This window comes from Liolophura sinensis, chromosome 6, assembly GCF_032854445.1.
Source record: "Liolophura sinensis isolate JHLJ2023 chromosome 6, CUHK_Ljap_v2, whole genome shotgun sequence".
Lineage (NCBI taxonomy): Eukaryota > Metazoa > Mollusca > Polyplacophora > Chitonida > Chitonidae > Liolophura > Liolophura sinensis.
In genome coordinates this window covers 11,651,867-11,672,372 of record NC_088300.1, presented here as the reverse complement: position 1 = coordinate 11,672,372, position 20,506 = coordinate 11,651,867, and the positions used below count along the sequence as shown (strand labels likewise).

Here is a 20,506-nt window from a genome sequence, read left to right as displayed (position 1 = left end):
ATCGCATGTTGTTGTTGTACGTTTATGTGGGTTGCGTCTCCGAAAGAAGAGTTAACTGGACGATTAGTTCGCGTGATTGCTGTAATGTGCGAGACTAGTAGTGTGGGAGATGCAGCTAGATGTTGTTCCTTTGGAACAAGGTTGACAGTTAAACCAAGACGTCTGTCACAAGCATGTGGATTTTCGGCTATGGTTCATTAATATGGAAAGTTGATTTCCCTTACGTTAGAAAGTTGGTTGGATATATAAATGGATTTGAAAGAAGGTTTTGGCAAGGCAGCGAAGACCACAGAGGTGTTCCCGGTCGGGTAAGTGGTTGACGGCTTTCACCACCTTTCGGCGTTGAACGCCGTTCTATTTACGGATTACTATATAGGCATGCAGCCGTTCAATTTATCGACATCACTCCCATAAGGATAAGATGAATTTGAAACGTGTTCATCTTCCCTCAAAAGTATAAGGCTTGTGTTCGTCGAGTAAATGTCTTACTTCTGTCACTTGATAAAATTCGGAGACTTTCTTATTGTGAGGGTAATTTAAACCTAATTTCCGAATTCAGCTGAATCAAAAATTTTTGAAGGTTTACACCATGCTAGCTTTTACCCGAGACTTTATACTGAGCATTGGATGTAGTCTACATTTCTGCTGCATGCGTATGGTCTCCAGCCATTTTAATAAAAATAATACTCCAAACAGTTAATGAGTTATTGGTGTAATTATGATTTGTTGATGTACTACATCCTGAGTGATAGTTATGCACACAATTAATGAAAGATTCGTAATTGTTTTACTAAGGACTTTTTTCTACCTGTAGTTAATGGTTCAATATCGCTATTAATGTAAGCCACCTAATTTTGTGCTCAACAAATGTTTTTCTTCCACTTGTAGCCTGGCCGGGTTGTTACTTTGGTAGAATCCAAAAGTACTGAGGTAAGTAAACATTTAGATAGCAAATACCACATTAACTCTGATATATTGTACTTCTCTTAAAGAGCAACATTCAGTGCCAGTTGTTCACCCATATAATTAGATTTTGGAGACAAAATTGTCAATATTAGGGTGGACAATTTCAGAGCTCCACAACAATTTTTTTTTTTAGTCAGCACCATACTTTTGTCAGAATACACATCAATAAACATCTTGTAGACATTTCAAAAGGTTGATGAATTGCAGACTGTTAATTTAAAAAAAAAATGTATGAATCATGTCACTGATTGTAAGCATGTACTTAGTTATTAGGCCTATATAAGCTACCATGTTTCACCTAATGTTTTTATGTAAAAATGCACTTTCAGAAGCACTTAAAGGCCTTAAGATTGATGGTTTACTTCATTGACATCCGTTTCCTCCACAAAAGTGACTGCCATTATAAAAGTGAAAGATTTTTGAGAATGGTGATCATCACTGCACTTTGTGCGAAGTTGCTTCTGATTGATTAACCTAGCCCCAAACATCTTCAGCTCAGTAATTCGTAAGTTAATGATTGCTGTTGTTATTTTTCATTTTTTTTTTAGAGCACAGTATGGGGAGTTGCCTATGAAATTGCACCAGAAGTTGAAGAGGAAGTGACATCTCATTTAGACTTTCGAGAAAAGGGTGGTTATAAACAGACTCTTGTGACATTCCATCCTAAAGACAAAACTGAGAATTCATTTAAACTAATGATTTATGTGGGAACTGAAGACAACCCATTCTACCTCGGCGATGCTCCTGAAGAGGAAGTTGCTTATCAGATATTTCACTCAGCTGGACCAAGTGGACATAACTCTGAATATTTATTTGAACTTGCAAATGCCATGAGGCAAATCGCACCAGGCGTTCAAGATGAACACTTGTTTAAGCTGGAAAACCTGGTCAGAAAGTTATCCGACTCTGCTGCTATTGGAGGGCGTGGATAATACATGTACATTTAATAGTGATTTCAACATATATTTTTATTGGTTTTAAAGATGTTTAAGGAGAAGATATCATATTCAAATCATCTGTTAGAAATACAATATTGTATGTAAAACTATACTATTACTGCAGTTTAGCAGTACAGCATGTGACGGGTACATGTACTTGTAGATCTAAAAGGTTAACATATTTTTGATCATTATGCAGTTATCATACTCATGATATAGATTACCCAGAGGTATATAGTTTTCCACACATGTATGAGAGGGACTGAAAGGTCAGATCAGCAGTATAACAAGGCACATACCTTATAAACATATTTGTAGTATATATATGCATGTACCTCTGGTTTATTTAATGGAAGATACTGTATGACACATATTTATTAAATTATTAAAAGTGGATTTATCCCATTTTATTGACCAGCATTGTTTATGTTCCCGATACTTATCATCTGCTGGTCTTTCATAACTAGATTTAACAACATTGTGAAGTAAAATGTACGACTGGAAAATTTACCATATTCTCATGCAAGCCGGCATGGTATTCTGTTGTTCGAGCTGAGACACAGCATTTTTGTGCCTCTTCAGACACAGGTCTTATGTACCTGGCAAGACAGTGGTTATGTACTTGCTGTCAGCGAGATAAACTGCTGCCACCACTGAAGTATCATGCCGAAGGCCTGACACCCTTGCTTTAACCTTTCAGTGCTGAGTGCCAAGCTTGTACCATTTTTCTTTTTAAGCCTTTGGTATGATACCGGGCAGCCCGGGGGAAACCCACGACCATCCGCAGGCTGCTGGCAGACCTTTCCCACGTACGGCCGGAGAGGAAGCCAGCATAAGCTGGTCTTGAACTCACATCGACCGATGAGTTACACATAAGTTCTTATGTAGATGTACCTGGTGAGTTAGTGCCTGCCTACATGAAAGTTCTTATGTACCTGGTGAGCTAAACTTTTCTCCTCTGATCAGATAAGTTGTTCTATACCAGTTGAGATAAGTTCTTATCTACCAATTTGTTTGTACCCCCTGAAACGCTTCTGTACGGAGTGAGACATGGTTGTAAACAAAAGGTGAGACACAGTCCTTATGTATTCAGAGATGATTCTTGTTGAGTGTTCTGCAGTTACTATCAGTCTGGCACACATGTACTAGCTTCCCTTTGGAAGTCTTTGGAAAGACGAGTCCTTGGTATGACCCTTATCCCAGGCCATGGGATCACAAAACGATCTTAGACTTAGGTCAAAATTTCCGATCATATTAAAGTTGTTCTTTTTTTTCTTACATAACAAGGTCAAAATATTGCCTGACAATTTAATACCTAGGTAAGTTACTGTAAAACAAATTTCAGCTGAAATAAGGGAAAGGAATAGATCAATTTTAGTGACTGAAATTTTGACTTTAGTCTAAGATTGCTTTGTGATCCCGGGCCAGGTCTTGCAACTTTGAGGGCAACGATTTAAGCATTAAGGTCAATTTCCATTGCATGCCACTGTGCACACAGCACGAGGCACCATCATAAAATAGAACACTACTTGTTATGTATAACCATTCCACTGTATGCAGTGTGGCGTTTGGAAACGGTTTTATAGCTAGTGCTGCCTCACTGGAATTCCATGCCAAAGATACCAAGTATGATACCCTGCACAGTCACTGTACAACTGACACTAAGCCAGTGAACACTTGGTCACTCAACTTACTGGGGATGGATTGGGCTGAGTGGTACTAGGTGTGGCTTCCGTTAACCAATAGGCACGATGAGGAGGGTGAGGAGCAGTGGACCACAACTTTTAGATTACCTTAAAAAAGATTGTCTGTAACATATTAAGCGAGTATTTCCAGAAAAAGATATATATGAGATATATATAAAAGGTATATATGTCATTAAATTAGATAAACTGGGCTGTAACACTTTCAAATGCCTTAATTCAAAGCTGACTGGTTACATACCAGACGACCATGAAAGATTATCGATCTCTGAAGAGTACGTATCGTTGTGAAAGGCATTGCTTATTTTGACACAAAGTACATAAACAGTGTTCGCAAAGTGGTTAGATCCAACTGAAAAGATGAAAGGCCAGATTTCCCAGTTCCCGGACGAGAATACAAACCATGTAGATTTCATCTGGCACCTGCATGCCTGGGACATGGGAGGCTCTGGAGTCATTTCCAGATGCAAGACCTAAACATATATGTTCTGTGTCCTGATACATGTCTAAAGTAAAGAAAAGAATTGCCAAATTCTCGTACATATTTATCTACATATTTAAACACTCTAAAGGTGTGCTCAAAAGTTACGAATAATGTAGAGTATGACTCCATATCTGGTTTTAAAAATTATTAGTTATTTCACAAAAAGTGAAGGTTTAAAAACCTGGCAGCCTGTCTCATCTCTCCCTGTCTTGCCAAGCTGGTGAGGCTCATTGAGGTGTGACAGAGGCATTGAGGTGTGACAGAGGCATAAACAGCTGTCACTGATCAACTAGCGGAAATCCTCTAAGATTGTACAACTTAAGACAACAACCGCCGCGAGACATCATGGTATATATTTTCTGAAAATGCATCTGAAATTATTGAGAAAGTAAGGTAAAGGTTCTTCATTGCCTTAACTTCATGTCTTGAAAAAGAATGAAAAATCAGATCAATAGAATTACAATGCAAAAAAAATCTTTCCCAATGAACCATCATACATGTGTTCAAATTTTAATCAACAACATCAGTTCATGGTACAAATAGGTATCTATTCCACCAAACACTGAAAGACACTCTCAGGCACTCACTTTCAGTGATGTTTAGATTAAAACATATCACAGCTCTTTTTTCAACCAAGAAACTTTTGCTGGATCCCATCGCACAATGGATGATTTGACTAGTGATGCAGGTTCTTTGGGTGGCAAAGTAGCCACAGGTGGGGGTGGTGGTATTGCAAGTGGTGCTAAAGGTGGTGGTGGAGCAGCCGGTGTTAAAGGTGCAGGTTGTTCTAAGACAGTTGAAGGTGGAGGTTGTGGGGGTAGCTGAGGTGCTACATGTTGTGATATACTGTGGAATTCACTTTCTGTGTTGTCTTTTCGCTTAGTTTTTCCCAACTCTTGCTTCGTAGATCCTGATAAACCAGCCAATGCCTTTGACTGCAAAACAAAAATAAGGGTTTTGACAATAAACCAGACTACAATATTTAACCTAAAGTTTGGTGTGTAAAACTGTGCTTTCAGAAACAGGTTAAATAATACTTTTGATAACATAACGAGATATATGGATAAAAGCTTCCGTTTATTTGGATGCTACGTTTCGGTATAGATAGTAATACTGTTACCAAGTGTAATGAACTACCATAGCAACTCTACTAATATAAGCACATAAATAAGTGTTGACACTAATCACTTTATGTGCTTACATAAGCAGAGTTGCTCTGGTTGTTCATTATGCTTGATAATGGTTTTATTATCTATACCAAAACATCGCTTCCAAATAAACAGAAGTTGTTATCCATATATCTCGTTATGTTATCCAACTCAACTTCTAAATGCCTCTCAAGGATGTAATACTTCTGATGCCAACACTTAAAATTTTCTGATCAGGAAGTCACCAAACTTTACAAAACACTCTTTAGAAGAATAGAAGTGTGGAGGAATCAATAGGGGTCAAACAAAATGCATCACTTAAAAAATGCTAAACTTTAGCTAAAATACAGTATCCAGTTCACTCAAGCCTATATATCTTTGCCTGCACAAGAACAGTCATCATACAGTGAAATAAGATTTTAGGAAGATACATGTATAAACATTACATAATGTATGCAATAAGAGTTTCTTGATTTGAGTCATGTCATATTTTTATTCTGTACTTCCCACATTGTTCCTTTTCTACAACATATAAAATATTTTACAAATCAACTTAATATATGACCTGTTCTTGACACAAGTATTCCACTGAAATGTCATGAACATGTTGAACAAGGTACGACCAGTGATCGATTACAACAAGTGATTGTGGCTTTTGGTGAGTGTGTAAATATCCATAACTCACAAAGCTCTCTGGCAAGTTGGCAAAGTCACCTCCAAAGCTGACCACCGGTTCACAGAATTCATATCCCAGTCTCTGGTAAAATCCCTGTTTATCATGTGTTGTCAGGTACATTGTTTGGAAACCTTTCCTGTGGAAATTTTTAAAAAATGGATCAAGAGTTAACTTGCTCCCAATAAGCAACCAACAGTACACACTACGAGCAACTACTTCATGCAAATTGTTCTCCTTTGAAAAGATTCAGAAACATCATCAAGTATGTTACATATGAAATTTGTTCAAGAATAATGTACTTACATGGTGTCTATAACCTTTATGGTTGGATGAAATCACCTTTATGGTTGGATGAAATCACCTTTATGGCTGGATGAAATCACCTTTATGGCTGGATGAAATCACCTTTATGGCTGGATGAAATCACCTTTATGGTTGGATGAAATCACCTTTATGGCTGGATGAAATCACCTTTATGGTTGGATGAAATCACCTTTATGGTGGATGAAATCACCTTTATGGTTGGATGAAATCACCTTTATGAATGGACGAAATCACCTTTATGGCTGGACGAAATCACCTTTATGGTGATGAAATCACCTTTATGGCTGGACGAAATCACCTTTATGGCTGGACAAAATCACCCTTATGGTGGATGAAATCACCTTTATGGCTGGATGAAATCACCTTTATGGTGGATGAAATCACCTTTATGGCGAATGAAATCACCTTTATGGCTGGATGAAATCACCTTTATGGCTGGATGAAATCACCTTTATGGTGGATGAAATCACCTTTATGGCTGGATGAAATCACCTTTATGGCTGGATGAAATCACCTTTATGGTGGATGAAATCACACCTTTATGGTGGATGGAATCACCTTTATGGCAAGATGAAATGATGGATGTGAACATGTGGCTGCACAGGTCTAGACACTAGCTGTCATCTGCAGAGAGGCCAAACACTTTGGAGGAAAAGTCCCCAGTGATTGTCATGGATCATAGTTTATAACGGGCCAAAAACCTTTCCAAATACTGGTACGTGCATATTCAAGACATTCTACAAAAAAGGCTATGGCATTCAGTAATAATTTCTTTTATTTGATTGCCATACTGACGAATGACAGGTTAATTCTCCAGGTGTGCAGGATGCCCATCCTAAAGTTAATTGGGCTTATTGTCACAACTCGTGATAAAAATGGACAAACCTTTTGGCGTATTCCTCTGTCTTCTCCATGATGCTTCTTCCATGACCTTGACCACGAACAGTTTTCCGCACAACAACTAAAGGAATTAAAGATTGAAGCTACCCTAATTCCTCGTCCATTTCGCACATGAAGAGCAACTTTCAGTACAAATTTTGCACATTTCTTCAATTTGATTTTGGAGATAAAACCACATTGGTTGAGTTGGCCAATTTCAGGGCTTCACAAAAAGTATAATTTTATCATTCTACACAGAATAATACCTTCACAATATGCTTGACTGAACACCTTGCAAACATGTGACAAGGTTGAAGTATATGTAACACTCATCCCTGTACAAGAAAATGTTTACAATAGCAGTATTATTACCAGTATCTTAATCAAAAGTGAGTATATAACAATTTATCTATTTACCTGATTAATGTTTAAAAAAGTGCATAAGAATTTTCACTTAGATGACAGCAATCAAGTTTAAAGTGGGAGGAAACTAATGTAAACCACTGATATTGACCTTGTTACAGGCAAACCCAACTTTAAAGGATGCATGAAATGCATGGTTTCCTTTTCTTGATATGTAGTTTAGGATATATTCTAAAGTGACACAGCACAAATGAACGTCACCGTGTTGTCATAATGCTGAATAACAAAACTCACATGTTCTGGGTATGTCCATCACTGGGAGTGATCAGTCAATTGCCCAGCTTGTTGCTCTTTTTCAAAATCTGCATTGTTTACACTATCACATTAGCTTGCTGATATTTCCTATTTACTGAATAGCACAAACTGCTTGATATTTTGAATTGCACAATAACAAAATGAGACAGAGCAGTTAACAGTAGAAGTGAATGTCTACCTGACTCCACCAAACATGCCCCTTCACGACCTCTCATCTGGCTGAGGCGACTGTGCCCAATCACCTTCTTGTTGTCATCTAAAAGTATCAGACAGGTAGGTAGGTGATCACATGACTTCTCCAAGCTGTGAAGCCTGTGTTGAAGGACAAACAGCATAAAGATTTATTTTCCTATAACGGCTATCAATTAATTTATTTATTTGATTGGTGTTTCCTGCAAATTTTTTTTAGTTAATTTTCAACATTTCAACAAATTCACAAAGTTATCAAAGATTTTATCTATACGGTTTATAAGGATTTAAAATTTTAACAACACACCTAGCATTTTTGCTTCTTGGCCATTCTTCATTCAGAACTTCAGCACAGGCATCCAGGTAGTTCTGGTGTTTATGAAGAGGTATAAGCTCCATTTAAAACACCACCAGTAATGTCTACCTGCAAATTACATACAGTACAACTTAAAGAAAAACATCTGAATGTAAGCCTACTCATACCACTGTATACCACTCATTTTCATGAGATACATTTGGTGATTGGTCATGGCTTAATTTAATTCTGATCCAAACTTAACACCAATCTTCACTAGCATATTTGCCAGTACATCTGGAAATTAAGGCATTGATTAATCTATTTCTTCTGCTTCCATGGCCTAATGGTTAGAGCGTTTGCCCAAAGTCAGTAGACCTGGGATAAAAATTGGGTAATACCAAAATGGTACTTCTTTATCTTGCTGCCTCGCTCAGTTCTGAGAGGTTAATTAGGGCAAGGAAACCAGACTGGCTGGCCTGGTGTGAATGTAATGTGACTGGGTGGGGTGTCACGTCTGGTGTCTTCGGCATGGACTCACGATGACACACTGTACATGTATATACAAACACCTAATGACTCCTCATCCTAATATGACTAAAAAAGTGTCAAGTACGAGGTAAAAATCAACGAATATATACATACATACATACATCTATTACGTACCTTGCTAAAAATACAAAACGTACCGTTCTAAAAATACAAAACACTGTACGTATGAATGATTAGCCATACCTACATATATAGCTTGAAAACACTGTCACAGGATGGTTTATATTTACTAATACGTGGAGATCGCTGATCTGAACTAAAAACCTTACCCAATGTTAAAAGTTCACAGCTGATTTCTTGGCTAACCGGTACCGCACTTGTTCAACTTGAACAAACGTGCGGTATGGTACTGCAGTAATCATTCACACAATTCAAGTTCACTGAAATAGTGAAAACTGACATACAGCTTACCTAGTCCATCTATATGGTGCGCTATTTTATAATTCTGACAGTCAATGAATCAGTGTTATAATGAGTCAGAAATTTTAAAATAGCACACTGAGTCCATCTAGATGGACTAGATGCATGTAGTCCAAGTACACAGACTGTTGGTTGAAAAATATTTGGATACGCTATATTATTGCATGGCTGCTAAACCTAGCTGTGGCATGTCGCCGGACCCCCAGTCATTGTGCTCGGACTACTGTGATTCTTCAACCTTTTTGAATGTTTGCCACCATATTCTGAAATTATTCTTTGCTGACTGATCAAGTTATGCTATTTGTAAATCCGAAACTGGTCAATTCAACCAATGTAGTTTTGTCTCCAAAAACCAAATGAAAAATATGCATACACTGTACTGAAAGTTGCTCTCTCATATACGAAAACGGGAGTCGGCCTAAATTAAGTAGTCTAGATGGACATTACCGGCAAACTGCAGCGCTTTGCATTTTTACCAGTATCAGCTCAAAACATTCAAACACCAGCCATCCAAGAAGGTGATTCTAGTTATGTCCGCAGCACAATTTCCAAACATTTTTTTCAAAACTGAGAACAGGAGCATAAATATATTTTAGAACATTCACGCCAGGCGCACGTTTTGACAATTTCTCGCCACAACAACCTGACTGGAAAATCTCAATCATACAACTATCAAAACGGCACTAACCACGTATAACTGTTAGCAAGACCTTTTGGATATCTCAAGTATTTAGTTTTCTGTGCCTATAGTATCACCCAGCATGCCGAAGGCAATCCTCCCAGAACCTTTGTCAGCGAAATATCCTGAGTAAGCTAGTGTTATTTACCAAATTTTAACAAGTTTCTTGGGTTTTCTAATATTCAGGCCGCTGTATATACACCCTTACTATGCATAAATATGTTACTCCATTGTTGTCAAGATTGCCGGCACACGAAAATTGAGTCTTTGATAATGCCTGATGAGGCGATGGTTACAAATATGTAGTTAAGTTTAGAGACTTACAGCGCGGAAAGCTTTCAAATGCCTCCTATTGGACGAAGAAGCATATGTTTGGCTCGATTTCTTCAAGTAAAAGGAATACCTGCATCCACCGCTGTCACTGATTGTTGCCAATGTACTGGTACTTGAAGTAACCTCACATTTTGCGCGTTGTGTTTTTTTCTTGTTTTGTGAAGATTGTCATGCTCTTTTTTTAACACAGACTTCTGTATTTCTACCACAAAAGAGTTCATTTTAAGTAAGGAACCAGACTAAAATATAGTCCGAATTTTCTGACTAGAACTTATAGCAGATATTGTTATAAGACTGACGACATGCTGTAGTTCTGGTCAGAACTCGCTCCATTTGACATTTCCAAAGAACATTGCTAACGCTAAATTACCCACCTTATCTTCTTGTTTCACCTACATACAAGCACTTACAGTCATTCTCTCCTCGTCGACAGTTTCTTGCCTGGTAAAGTTCATGTTGAACAATATTTTGATGAACAAAGTCTTCAACATCTCTTCTCCATTCACGCTTTCACTTGTACCTGCCATTTTGTGCACACGACCTGCTTATGTCACACACACCCTACACACTGAAACTCTTAATCATGTTAAATGAAGCAACTTCTGTCTGGAACTGCAGCATGCTTTCAGGCCAATCACAATATCTGCTGCAAGTTCGCAGAGTAACTTCTCGGAATATTCAGGTTAACTTAAATACAGTTACTCTTGTACTCAGTTAAGAGCAGTATCACACTTTTCATTTTGTTTTGCATTTTTATTTATAGTCAGTGGAGTATTTTTATATTTGGAAGTAACAAGATGTAAACATTATTTATTACAAATACATATTTTTATATTCTTAAAGGATACCTGAAAAGAAACTTGAAAACAAAGATTATGTTTCTGTGCCAAATAAAGAAAATTGTGCCCCGGATTTTTTATTCAAAAAATTTCATTTTGGGGGTATTTTATACCTGTTAATGACCTCCCTATATTATGCATATTTTCCCTCGAAGATCAGATTTTTTTGGAAATTACATCATCCCTGATCTTGCTCGGAACTCGATGAACACCCCTAAGTGCCCCGAGCCCAATGAACCATGGGCAAGGTGAGATGTACACAGATACTGCATGGCTTCTTCAGGCCAGGGTGTCGCCCGCTGTGCCCGTCCATCCACCCCCATTGAGTCTGTTTCCCAAACCCCCACCCTCATGCGACCAGACCCATTTTTTTTTCTGTCCCTCACACAGTTCTTTTTAAAGAGGGATCATTGTTGATGTCACCGCTGCAAGCTACTTAATTTCAGGACTGACCGATGGGGCCTAAAGAAAACTGTACTTTGAAGCCATTTTTACCCTCCAAAGTGAAATTTGAAAAATTTGTTTGTAGTGTTAAATGCTATTACATGTCATAATCTGCACATTAAGAAATAACACCAAAGCATTTCATGTATCCTTTAATGTTACTAACTACAGATATATGCCAGCAAGACTTGTTAGTTAAGGTGATTATGTAGAGGGTGGACATGCATGGGCATGTTTATCAGATCTGACACTTTATTGAACATATCATTTTGGTTCAAACTGTTACCGCAGATTAATACTCATAGTTTTTATGTGACATACGTTGTAGCTGCTCTGGACAAATCATCAGCTCTGGGCAAATCATCTCTTTAGTCAAGTGAGGAGACTACTGGAGGTGTAAAGGGAGCATATTTAACCTAGGCATGATAGATTCGGAATAAGATTTTAGCTCCCTCACCATCTAAAGAAAAAAAAAAATTAATTATATGTTGGGCCTTCACTTTCTGTTGGGTGTAAAAGTTTAGAAATCTACAAGAACGTGAGTGTTCGAAACTAAAATAGAACAGGATACAGTATCATAACCCATAATAGCTCATGCATGAGGAAAAACCACATATACTTATTTACCTGTCAACAGCAGCTGCAATAACTGCATCTGTCGAGGACATTGTCCTTTACACCGCCATAAATTTGGTGCCACCTTGAGTAAAGACATAAATCCCTGACTTAGGAAATGACAGATGTGGCATCAGATGATAACACAAGTTTAGAACCCCTTTGCCCCTACATGAGAACTGGCTGACAGGGAGCAATGCGTTGTCTATTTGGCTTTACATTTGCATAAAATGTATGGCAGTGAGGGTGATACATGCACATTCACAGTTTGTTGTTGACAGGTTGGTTGAGTTTTGCCACGTACAAGGTCTTCCATCTTAAACTCTACAAACAGTTCAAAGCTTGGAAAATCATCTCAGTATGGATTATTTTCTATTTTAAAAAATCATGCTTAATTATCACTGTGTAAAAATGTAAATTTTTGAAATTATTATTATCAAAAAAAATTATTATTATGTGTTTGCAGACAGTTTGCCAATGTCACAATCCGTGAGAGGTTGCCTGTGATCATCACTACAGTTGCAGACAATGTCCACAGGAAGAAGGACAAAGTGATGGAAGAGTATGGAGAGGTAAATTTGTGGTTACAAAAATTTAGCAGGTCAAAAACTTTGAAATGCTCTGCATGGATTCAAATGTGTAAATCAAATGGGTGATGAGGCACTTTTTTTAAGAACAGTCAGGCTTATTACACTTTGTTTACCTTGCACTAGAAAAAAGGGTGCTGTCACAAACACCATCACCTTGTCCCCATCCAAAGCTCCATCCCATGCTCCTCTGTACCGATAACAATTTCACAGGTACACATTGCAGTTTGTTATTTCACTATGTATGCATGTACAGCATAGCTCTGAATTAAATGAAGAAGCATTGTCATATGAATCTACCATAGCCCATCAAGCTGAGAGGTGTAGAATCTGAATTTCATGCAATATTTTCAGACATGTATTTGACTTTTTATAGGAAGGTGTTGAAGACTTGAAGGCAATTGCTGGTCGGATGTCCAAACTAAAGAATGAAGTGCAGACCAATAAGCATGTGATAGCTCTGGAAGATGACGGCTCTGACACGGCAATATGGAACCAGTACCTGGATGAGGAGACAGCGAAACATAGGGAGGCTCCGTGCTGGTTTAAGTCAGCCTGGCTGTATGTGGAGTGCTACATGTACAGGAGGATCAAAGAGGCTGTACACTTGAGGTACACATCAGGCGACAATTCTACACAGCCACTCCTCCTGCCATGGATAATAAAATTTTGACCACCTCATCAGTGTTCTCTAAAAACAAATATATCAAAGTTTCCATATCCAGTAGCTAAAATCAAGTATTGTGATGAAACTTCAAATTTTGTGTAAAGTCAGGTATGACATGGGGGAATCGGCTACAATACTTGAACCATCATCGCATTATAAAGCATCTTGATATGATCTCACAAGATCTTTCCTCATGTGACTATTTGTTCAGTCTGACATCGATTAAAGACAATGTGTTATCCGCCGATACAGTGTGCACATCTGTACATCACTGTAGGAAAATTTGTCAGTAACTTGCCAAAGGTGGTTTATGCTGTGGCATTTCATTTCCTCCACCCATAAAACTGACAGTGAGCAATGAAAAATTCTGCATACAGGGCGAGTAAACAACAGTTAAATATAGCTATTAAGGGCTTGCAAAAGTGGGAGCCAAAATGACCCCATGGTCCTTTTTGTGAGGGGTTTAGGAGGATCATTATGCAGTTTTGAGAGACAGTTAAATTTTTGTTGAAAACGGGCAGGAGCATCATAACTTTAACTTCCAATTTCACCGATGTGTTATGAGTCAGTTGTCTCCCTTTAGTCAGCCTTCAAGTGACGGCTTTGAAGATGGAGATTTGAGGGGCAGTCATTCCGTGAAATGTACAATTTGTGACACATTTGTACAATGTGGCATCTTTTACTCGTATTACAGTAAATTTAGTGTGACGCTTTTATTGAGTGAAAGAAGGCCTCTTGACATTTGTACATGTACCTATGAACATTTGTCTGCTTGCACAGGTACATGGCAAAAAGAACAGCCAGTTTGTTACTCTGAACATTGTTACTGTTGTTGAAAGATAGCAGTATGAAAATACAGTTAAATTACAGACTTGACCATTATTCCAGTGGTGTTACTTTGCGTTGTTACATTGTTGCAGTAAACTATTGAAGACATTGGATGTTTTTTGTGATCAGAAGCGTCATGGGTTTGTATCGTCCCAAGCCAGTATTATAACGCTGGTCGAACACCTAAAGGAGGTGATACCAACACTACAGTGGGCAGAGAAAAACAGGGAAGTCTTCCAGCAGTATTTAGAGGTACTTGACGGCCGTTTTATTCTTACATTTGCTAAAATAGTTTGCAGAAATATTTCAAAGTCACACTGTCATACCTAATTTACTTTAATGATATTTTCACATTAAGCTTAACATTGTATCTCTCTCACAGTGACTTTGATGTCCAGGCCGTAAGAAAATGGCTAAATGTGACACATCTCAAAAGAATCTCTAGTATACATGTAGTTGGAGATCCATGAAAATCATTGATATCTTCTGTATTCAGGCTTTTCATGGGTCTGAACCACCATGCTATGTTTTGCAACTGAGTGTGTCGGTGTCTTGGGTTAGAGTATGTTAGTGCATTTGTCCAAGGAAGTGCAAACAAGAAAAAATAAGAAAAGCTAAAGAGCAATGTAAATGTTCAAAGTTGGTTAATGGCTGTATTCAAATTAAATATGTCCATATTTTAAAGATGTCTACACCAAAAATGAACACGTCTCACAGAAACAGGGAGAACGTGAAGTCTTGCCTTGTATTTTTGAACATAATATATTTTATGCCTGTAAGGTGTGTTTTCAAATGCAATTTTTATAAAATTCTGAAGTGTACCTTCATAACAACCTACATAAGATAAACCTGATATCATTGTATGAGTGAAATTATTCTTGATACGGTGTAAAATCCAAATCAGATAAATAAATAAATTGATAACCAGTTCATTTTTTTAAATTGCACAACATCCACAGGTGTGTCTTTGGGGAAATAAATGTGACCTGTCCATCTCGGCTGGGTCAGAGAACTTTCAGAAGACCAGCCCAATACAGCAGCTGGCAATGCTAAAACCCCACATCTTACGTGACGATACAGAGAAACTTTGGGAGAAACTGACCACTGCACAGAAAGCTAATCCAGGGAAAGTAAGACTGGACATTGTGCTGGACAATGCTGGGTTTGAACTTGTTACTGACCTCTGTCTGGCTGAGGTCCTCATTGCCATGGGTCTGGTGAACACGGTTCACTTCCATGGCAAGACAATGCCATGGTTTGTCTCCGATGTAACAACAGATGACTGGGAGTGGACTGTGGAACAGTTCCACGCCAGCAACAATGCAACCATGTCCGAGTTTGGTCGCAAATGGAGGAAGTACCTGACAGACAAAACCTGGGTGTATAAAGTTCATGATTTCTGGTGTCTGCCATTTGATTACTCAGAAATGAGGATGAGATCAGCTGATTTGTACAAGGATCTGGCACAGGCCGACGCAATTCTTCTGAAGGGAGACTTGAACTATCGTAAATTGGTTGGCGATCTTAACTGGGATCCGGCGACCCCTTTTGACACAGCACTCAGGGGTTTCCACCCTGCCCCCTTGTGCTCATTAAGGGCATTGAAGGCAGACGTTGTGGTTGGCCTAAAGCCTGAACAGGCCAAAGAGGTTGAAAGTCAGGACCCAAAATGGATGACCAATGGAAACTGGTCTGTTATATGCTACAGTGGTTTAAGAGAAGCTTAGAACAATTCCTTGGGAGAATTCAACTATTGCATAGTAAAAAACAAACCTATACGTAGTTCTCCAAGCGTTTGTATAAGAGAACATTTTGACACATTTTGTGCATCTGCAGTATGATTTGAGTTTTTTGAATGAAACTGCAGAGGGTTGTCAGCTTGAATGACTTATTTACAATGTGGGCAAAATGTGAATACATGTACATATTCATAAAAAAGGAGAAAAAGTAATAAATATTGATAAGGTAATGTTTATAAACTATTTATTCTGATTTGCATTTGTATTGCGGATAAATGATTAAAGGAAGGCTTGACAGTGGTTTCAGAAGTTTATTGTAAAATCATGAAAATGTTGTCAACAGGATCTCCTAATACAAACATATCCAGGATCAGATATCCAACTTGGGGCTACTAGTTCTTTAATACAATTGTGGTGAACTAAATGGTTTAATAAATGTAACTAATGAAATTTGATGATAACTAATGGGGGATTTCATGACCTAATCTTGGTGGATGTTTCATGCCAAGGCAAGGCTGTCAAGTTGGTGAATGGTTAAGGTTATTAGAATGGTCATGGTAAATAATAATAAAATATAAAACAAATATATGACAATGTCATGGTCTTAATTTTGTTTCTGTTTTGTTTCCCAATGGCGATAGAGATCAAGTGGAAAATTAGCATATGTAACATTGTTCTTGTATGATATTGCGTATTTACAGGTACAAACATGTTCTTTTACAAATGACCCATTTAAAAGTTTTATAAACGATGTTCCTATTGCACCATTACAAATGTTTCTTATGGATTGATATGGAATCCTTTAATTTTATTCTTCGCTAATAAAAACATTGATGTAGACAGTTATGGAGTCAAGACTGACAAAACTAGATATTAATGTCTGATGTTATCTAAAGGGGTGAAATTATCACAATATGATAAAAAAGGTATGGATTCTGCCATAGCCCGTTGAGTGAGCTGTGTTGCGGTAGATCATGGGTTGACCTGTTTTAATTATGGATTTAACGAGCTACAAAGACATTCAGGGATAAGCCTGGCGCCTTCATAACACCTAAAAATGACTGCTTCGCTCAAACATTGATTATAAATCTACGCCATCCAGGAGTCCTATTCAAAAACACTTACTGTAACTTACACTAAGTCGTTGTGACGTGACAGAAAAGTTACGAAAACTGACTTAAGAATTTTGTTTGGTCCATGTAATTATAACCTGTACCATATTGACGCCTATGAACTTGCAGTGTATAGCAGGATTTCATGTGATCTAACTTAATAACTCCAATTTCATATGACACAGAACAAGTGGTTAACTTCGTTAAAGGATACATGAAACGCTTGGTTTTCATTTCGTAAGACGGGTTTAGGATGTTGACTAAATTTCCGTCATAAAATAGAGGGATTATTAAGGAATATTTTTGGCATATTCTTAAAACCATACTCTTCGTTTTACAGTACATTTTCATGTTTCCTTTCACTTTGTTTGCCAAAACCGTTCCAATCTGGATAGCGAATAGTAGTTGTTTTGAATTGAAGTCTCAAGCAAAGAAAACTTGAGTAACGACTGTTATAAATTCACCCTTGGCGTAATGTGCAAAACTTCAAAAAGTAGGTGTCAAAACGAGAACAGGTGCCTGCAATACTCCGGGACCAATGGAACAAATTTGGTCCGGTAATTACATTTTTAAGTGAAAATAGTCAATGTCTGCTCGTTGGTCATTTAAATTGTTTACGTCCTATCATTTAGCATGGCACTATCCTCCCAACGAACACAAGCTTATACGAAATTTTCGACTTTTTGCGGGATGTCTCTACTGCGAATTTACTCTGGTTGAAACTCTGGTTTGATATACAAAATGACTTGTATAAAGCATATTTTGGATAAAGCACTCTGGTATTGTAATCAAACCCGTGTAGAATCCCACAATGCATAGCGCACACCAATGATGGTGTCATTTTGCAATCGATCTATTACCTGTTGTGGTACCACCAAAAACCAACTAGATTGAGTTGAATGCCTCCTCCTTAAAATGATACGTCAATATACACACATCATTGTAGTGATAATAAATCTTTGAGATTTCAAATTAAACAGAAAAAATCACAGTATGACATAATTCATTTTGAAGAAGTCCCATTTTGAGTCCAGAAGTGGGTCCAACAGTAGTCTCACGTGTCCTTCATACGACTCAAACCGGAAGTAGTTTTCCTTCAGCCCTATTTGATTGGTGACTCGGCGCTCACTGCGGGAACATCTGGGACTTTCTGTGCCATCCAGTACCATTTCCAGTAGCCCATCATTGTTAAGGTGACTGAGTTTCACACCTGAATTCTGTGGGTCAAGGTAACATCTGTTGAAAAATTCAAAGTTCATGTTAATTCATACCAGCATTCTTCTGGCACGGCCGTCGTTATTACATAGGGAAGACAAGTGTCTTAGCTAGATGGCTACAATATCATTGCCTGTGCACCTACTTGACATGCGCATTTCACGCCATGAAACTTATACGCCTTAGGCTTAAAGCATATTGTCCTCTATTTAATCATGTTTAATCATGCACTTCACAGCTAGGACCCTCACCGGCATTAAGCCAGCGAATGAGGAGCTTGAAATTATGGGACCTGACGGGAATTATTTAAAACTTTATGCAGACAGGTATTGAAGCACTTCAATCAGTGAGACGTTAATTGTTCAATGTGCAACGTATAATGTTCAACGCCATTGTCATTTGAAAAGTTCATCTGCGGCTTTAAGACAGATAGCTGCATGGGAGAGCGGTAGATTATTTTACACATAATCCGGCTATAAACATCAAAACAAAGAATAACTATAAACCAACCGTAGGGACACAGATGAATGGTATATCTGGAACTGTTTGCTTACCTGAAGGCCTTGGTTTTGTCTCCCTCCCCGATGACCAGCTCCAGAGTGCCTCTTGGTTTCTTCCATACAAGGTGACCTGTTTCCGCGGTTAGTCTTACTTCAGACCTCTGATAACCCCTAAAAAGCAAACATGAAATATTGTAATTATGAACGTTGCCATGACAATAGGCTCATATGTTATCTTGACTTAGATACCTGTATCAAACTTCGTGAAATACTTGAAGAGCATATCACATGATGGCACCAGTGTCAAGTAACCGAAATTAAAATAACATAATTTACAAAATTGTTAATTTACAAATTTTCATATCTCGGACCGAGAAATACCCCTATCATTGAAATAAGTAAAACTAATCAAACTAGCAGCGTTCATCACTTACTCTCCACGCCATCTGTGACTTTGCGAAACTGTTTTGGCCAAAATGTCTTCAAATCTTTGGACTGAGGCTTTAACATTTCCTTCAACTTTATCTTCTGGTGAGGAAGAGCTTACATAGCGTTTTGAATGCTCTTTACGGTGATACTTTTTATCTATCTGCAAGAGTTCCTCGAAAGCGGCCGCGAGGTCGGACGCGAGTGTTTCCTCTTGGTATGGGCTCTGTCGCTTGCACTCAGGTGTACTCGTTCTCTGTATTCTGTCACAATCGAAGTCCTTGTCGCCGTCGGGGAAATGTCTCAACTCATCAAATATGTTGTCTAAGTCATCTGCAGCGGAATGGTTGTTGTTGTGTGCCTGTCTTTCTGTACGTGGACTCAGCCAGTTCAACGGCGCCAAACCTGAACACATTTGTTTGCTACAGTCACGCTCAGATTGGCCATTACTGTTTGCCTGTACGAAGTCATCGTACTCTTTTGCTGGTAACTTTGATTTACTCCTTCCCTGATCCGTTTCAAGATCACGATATTGCTTAGGCTCAAGGACAATATTTCTGTATTTTCTTCCACGTGTGTTCTAGATTGGTGTGTAATTATACCTTTTCCCTTGTTCTTTAAACTGTGAAATTCTTCATTTGACTCTGTACTTGGGGCGCTTTGGAAAGATGTATTCTCAACGTGTTTGCAGTCTGTACCGGACACCGATCTGATTGTTTGACTGTTGGTCTTAACTTCAAGTCCATTCTGGAGAAGGCCTAGCTCTCCCCATTCTATCCATTGCTCAGGGTCTGCTTCCTTCGCCTCCTCTTCTGTATACTCAGTAATAACTATTGAAGGGTAGAGATGGTCCTTTTCAAAGATCCGCGTCTTTCCATTCGTTTTTTATTGGCCACCCGCCGTCGCCATGACTTGATTTCCAGATCGCGGACAGCCTTGGCGACTTTCGAGTGCATCTCGGTTTCCCAGTCTTCTGCGTCATCAAAAGAAGTGCTTGTGTCACTAAGGTAGCCACTACTGCAGGATGTCGTCGAGCAGACGCTTATGGAATCCAGTGTGTCCCCGTTTCTCCAAAAGTCGGACAGCATAGTTTGGGAATCCAGAGGATTGACTGAAACTCTTTTTTCTGCGAAAGTTAAGAAGAGGACTTTCGGATTCCATTGGGCACCCCGTAGATCGGTATGCGCACTGCTTAAACCACTCAAACCACTTGATGTTCTTTCTTATAATTGAACTATGCGGACTGGAGTAATATGTGTCCTTGTTGGTT

The 20,506-nt window shown here is 38.4% G+C and overlaps 4 protein-coding genes across 8 annotated transcripts; 2 read left to right on the top strand and 2 right to left on the bottom strand.

Moving 5' to 3' along the window:
* The first annotated feature begins 166 nt into the window (after positions 1–166).
* Positions 167–2,295, top strand: LOC135468915 (putative glutathione-specific gamma-glutamylcyclotransferase 2). Its single transcript, XM_064747404.1, has 3 exons — positions 167–308; positions 889–930; positions 1,515–2,295. Exons 1-3 carry the CDS (start codon positions 174–176, stop codon positions 1,896–1,898), a joined length of 561 nt encoding a protein of 186 aa, XP_064603474.1. The 5' UTR covers positions 167–173; the 3' UTR covers positions 1,899–2,295.
* A 2,277-nt stretch (positions 2,296–4,572) lies between these two features.
* LOC135468979 (N-alpha-acetyltransferase 80-like) lies at positions 4,573–9,854 on the bottom strand. 5 transcript variants are annotated; one of them, XM_064747486.1, is made up of 6 exons: positions 9,729–9,854; positions 8,293–8,409; positions 7,975–8,108; positions 7,125–7,200; positions 5,925–6,051; positions 4,573–5,026 (listed from the first exon to the last, which is right to left on the bottom strand). In XM_064747486.1, the coding sequence occupies exons 2-6, from the start codon at positions 8,382–8,384 to the stop codon at positions 4,706–4,708; spliced, it is 750 nt and encodes a 249-aa protein (XP_064603556.1). In that variant the 5' UTR covers positions 8,385–8,409; positions 9,729–9,854; the 3' UTR covers positions 4,573–4,705. The 5 variants fall into 5 exon arrangements, with proteins under 5 accessions (XP_064603556.1, XP_064603554.1, XP_064603553.1 ...); XM_064747484.1 differs by having other exon boundaries at positions 9,626–9,846; XM_064747483.1 differs by having other exon boundaries at positions 9,700–9,845.
* A 2,780-nt stretch (positions 9,855–12,634) lies between these two features.
* Positions 12,635–16,141, top strand: LOC135469014 (damage-control phosphatase ARMT1-like). Its single transcript, XM_064747532.1, has 4 exons — positions 12,635–12,734; positions 13,126–13,361; positions 14,337–14,496; positions 15,204–16,141. The coding sequence occupies exons 1-4, from the start codon at positions 12,717–12,719 to the stop codon at positions 15,969–15,971; spliced, it is 1,182 nt and encodes a 393-aa protein (XP_064603602.1). The 5' UTR covers positions 12,635–12,716; the 3' UTR covers positions 15,972–16,141.
* A 1,685-nt stretch (positions 16,142–17,826) lies between these two features.
* Positions 17,827–20,019, bottom strand: LOC135468963 (uncharacterized). Its single transcript, XM_064747460.1, has 3 exons — positions 19,245–20,019; positions 18,865–18,981; positions 17,827–18,331 (listed from the first exon to the last, which is right to left on the bottom strand). Exons 1-3 carry the CDS (start codon positions 19,649–19,651, stop codon positions 18,082–18,084), a joined length of 774 nt encoding a protein of 257 aa, XP_064603530.1. The 5' UTR covers positions 19,652–20,019; the 3' UTR covers positions 17,827–18,081.
* Positions 20,020–20,506: the final 487 nt, after the last annotated feature.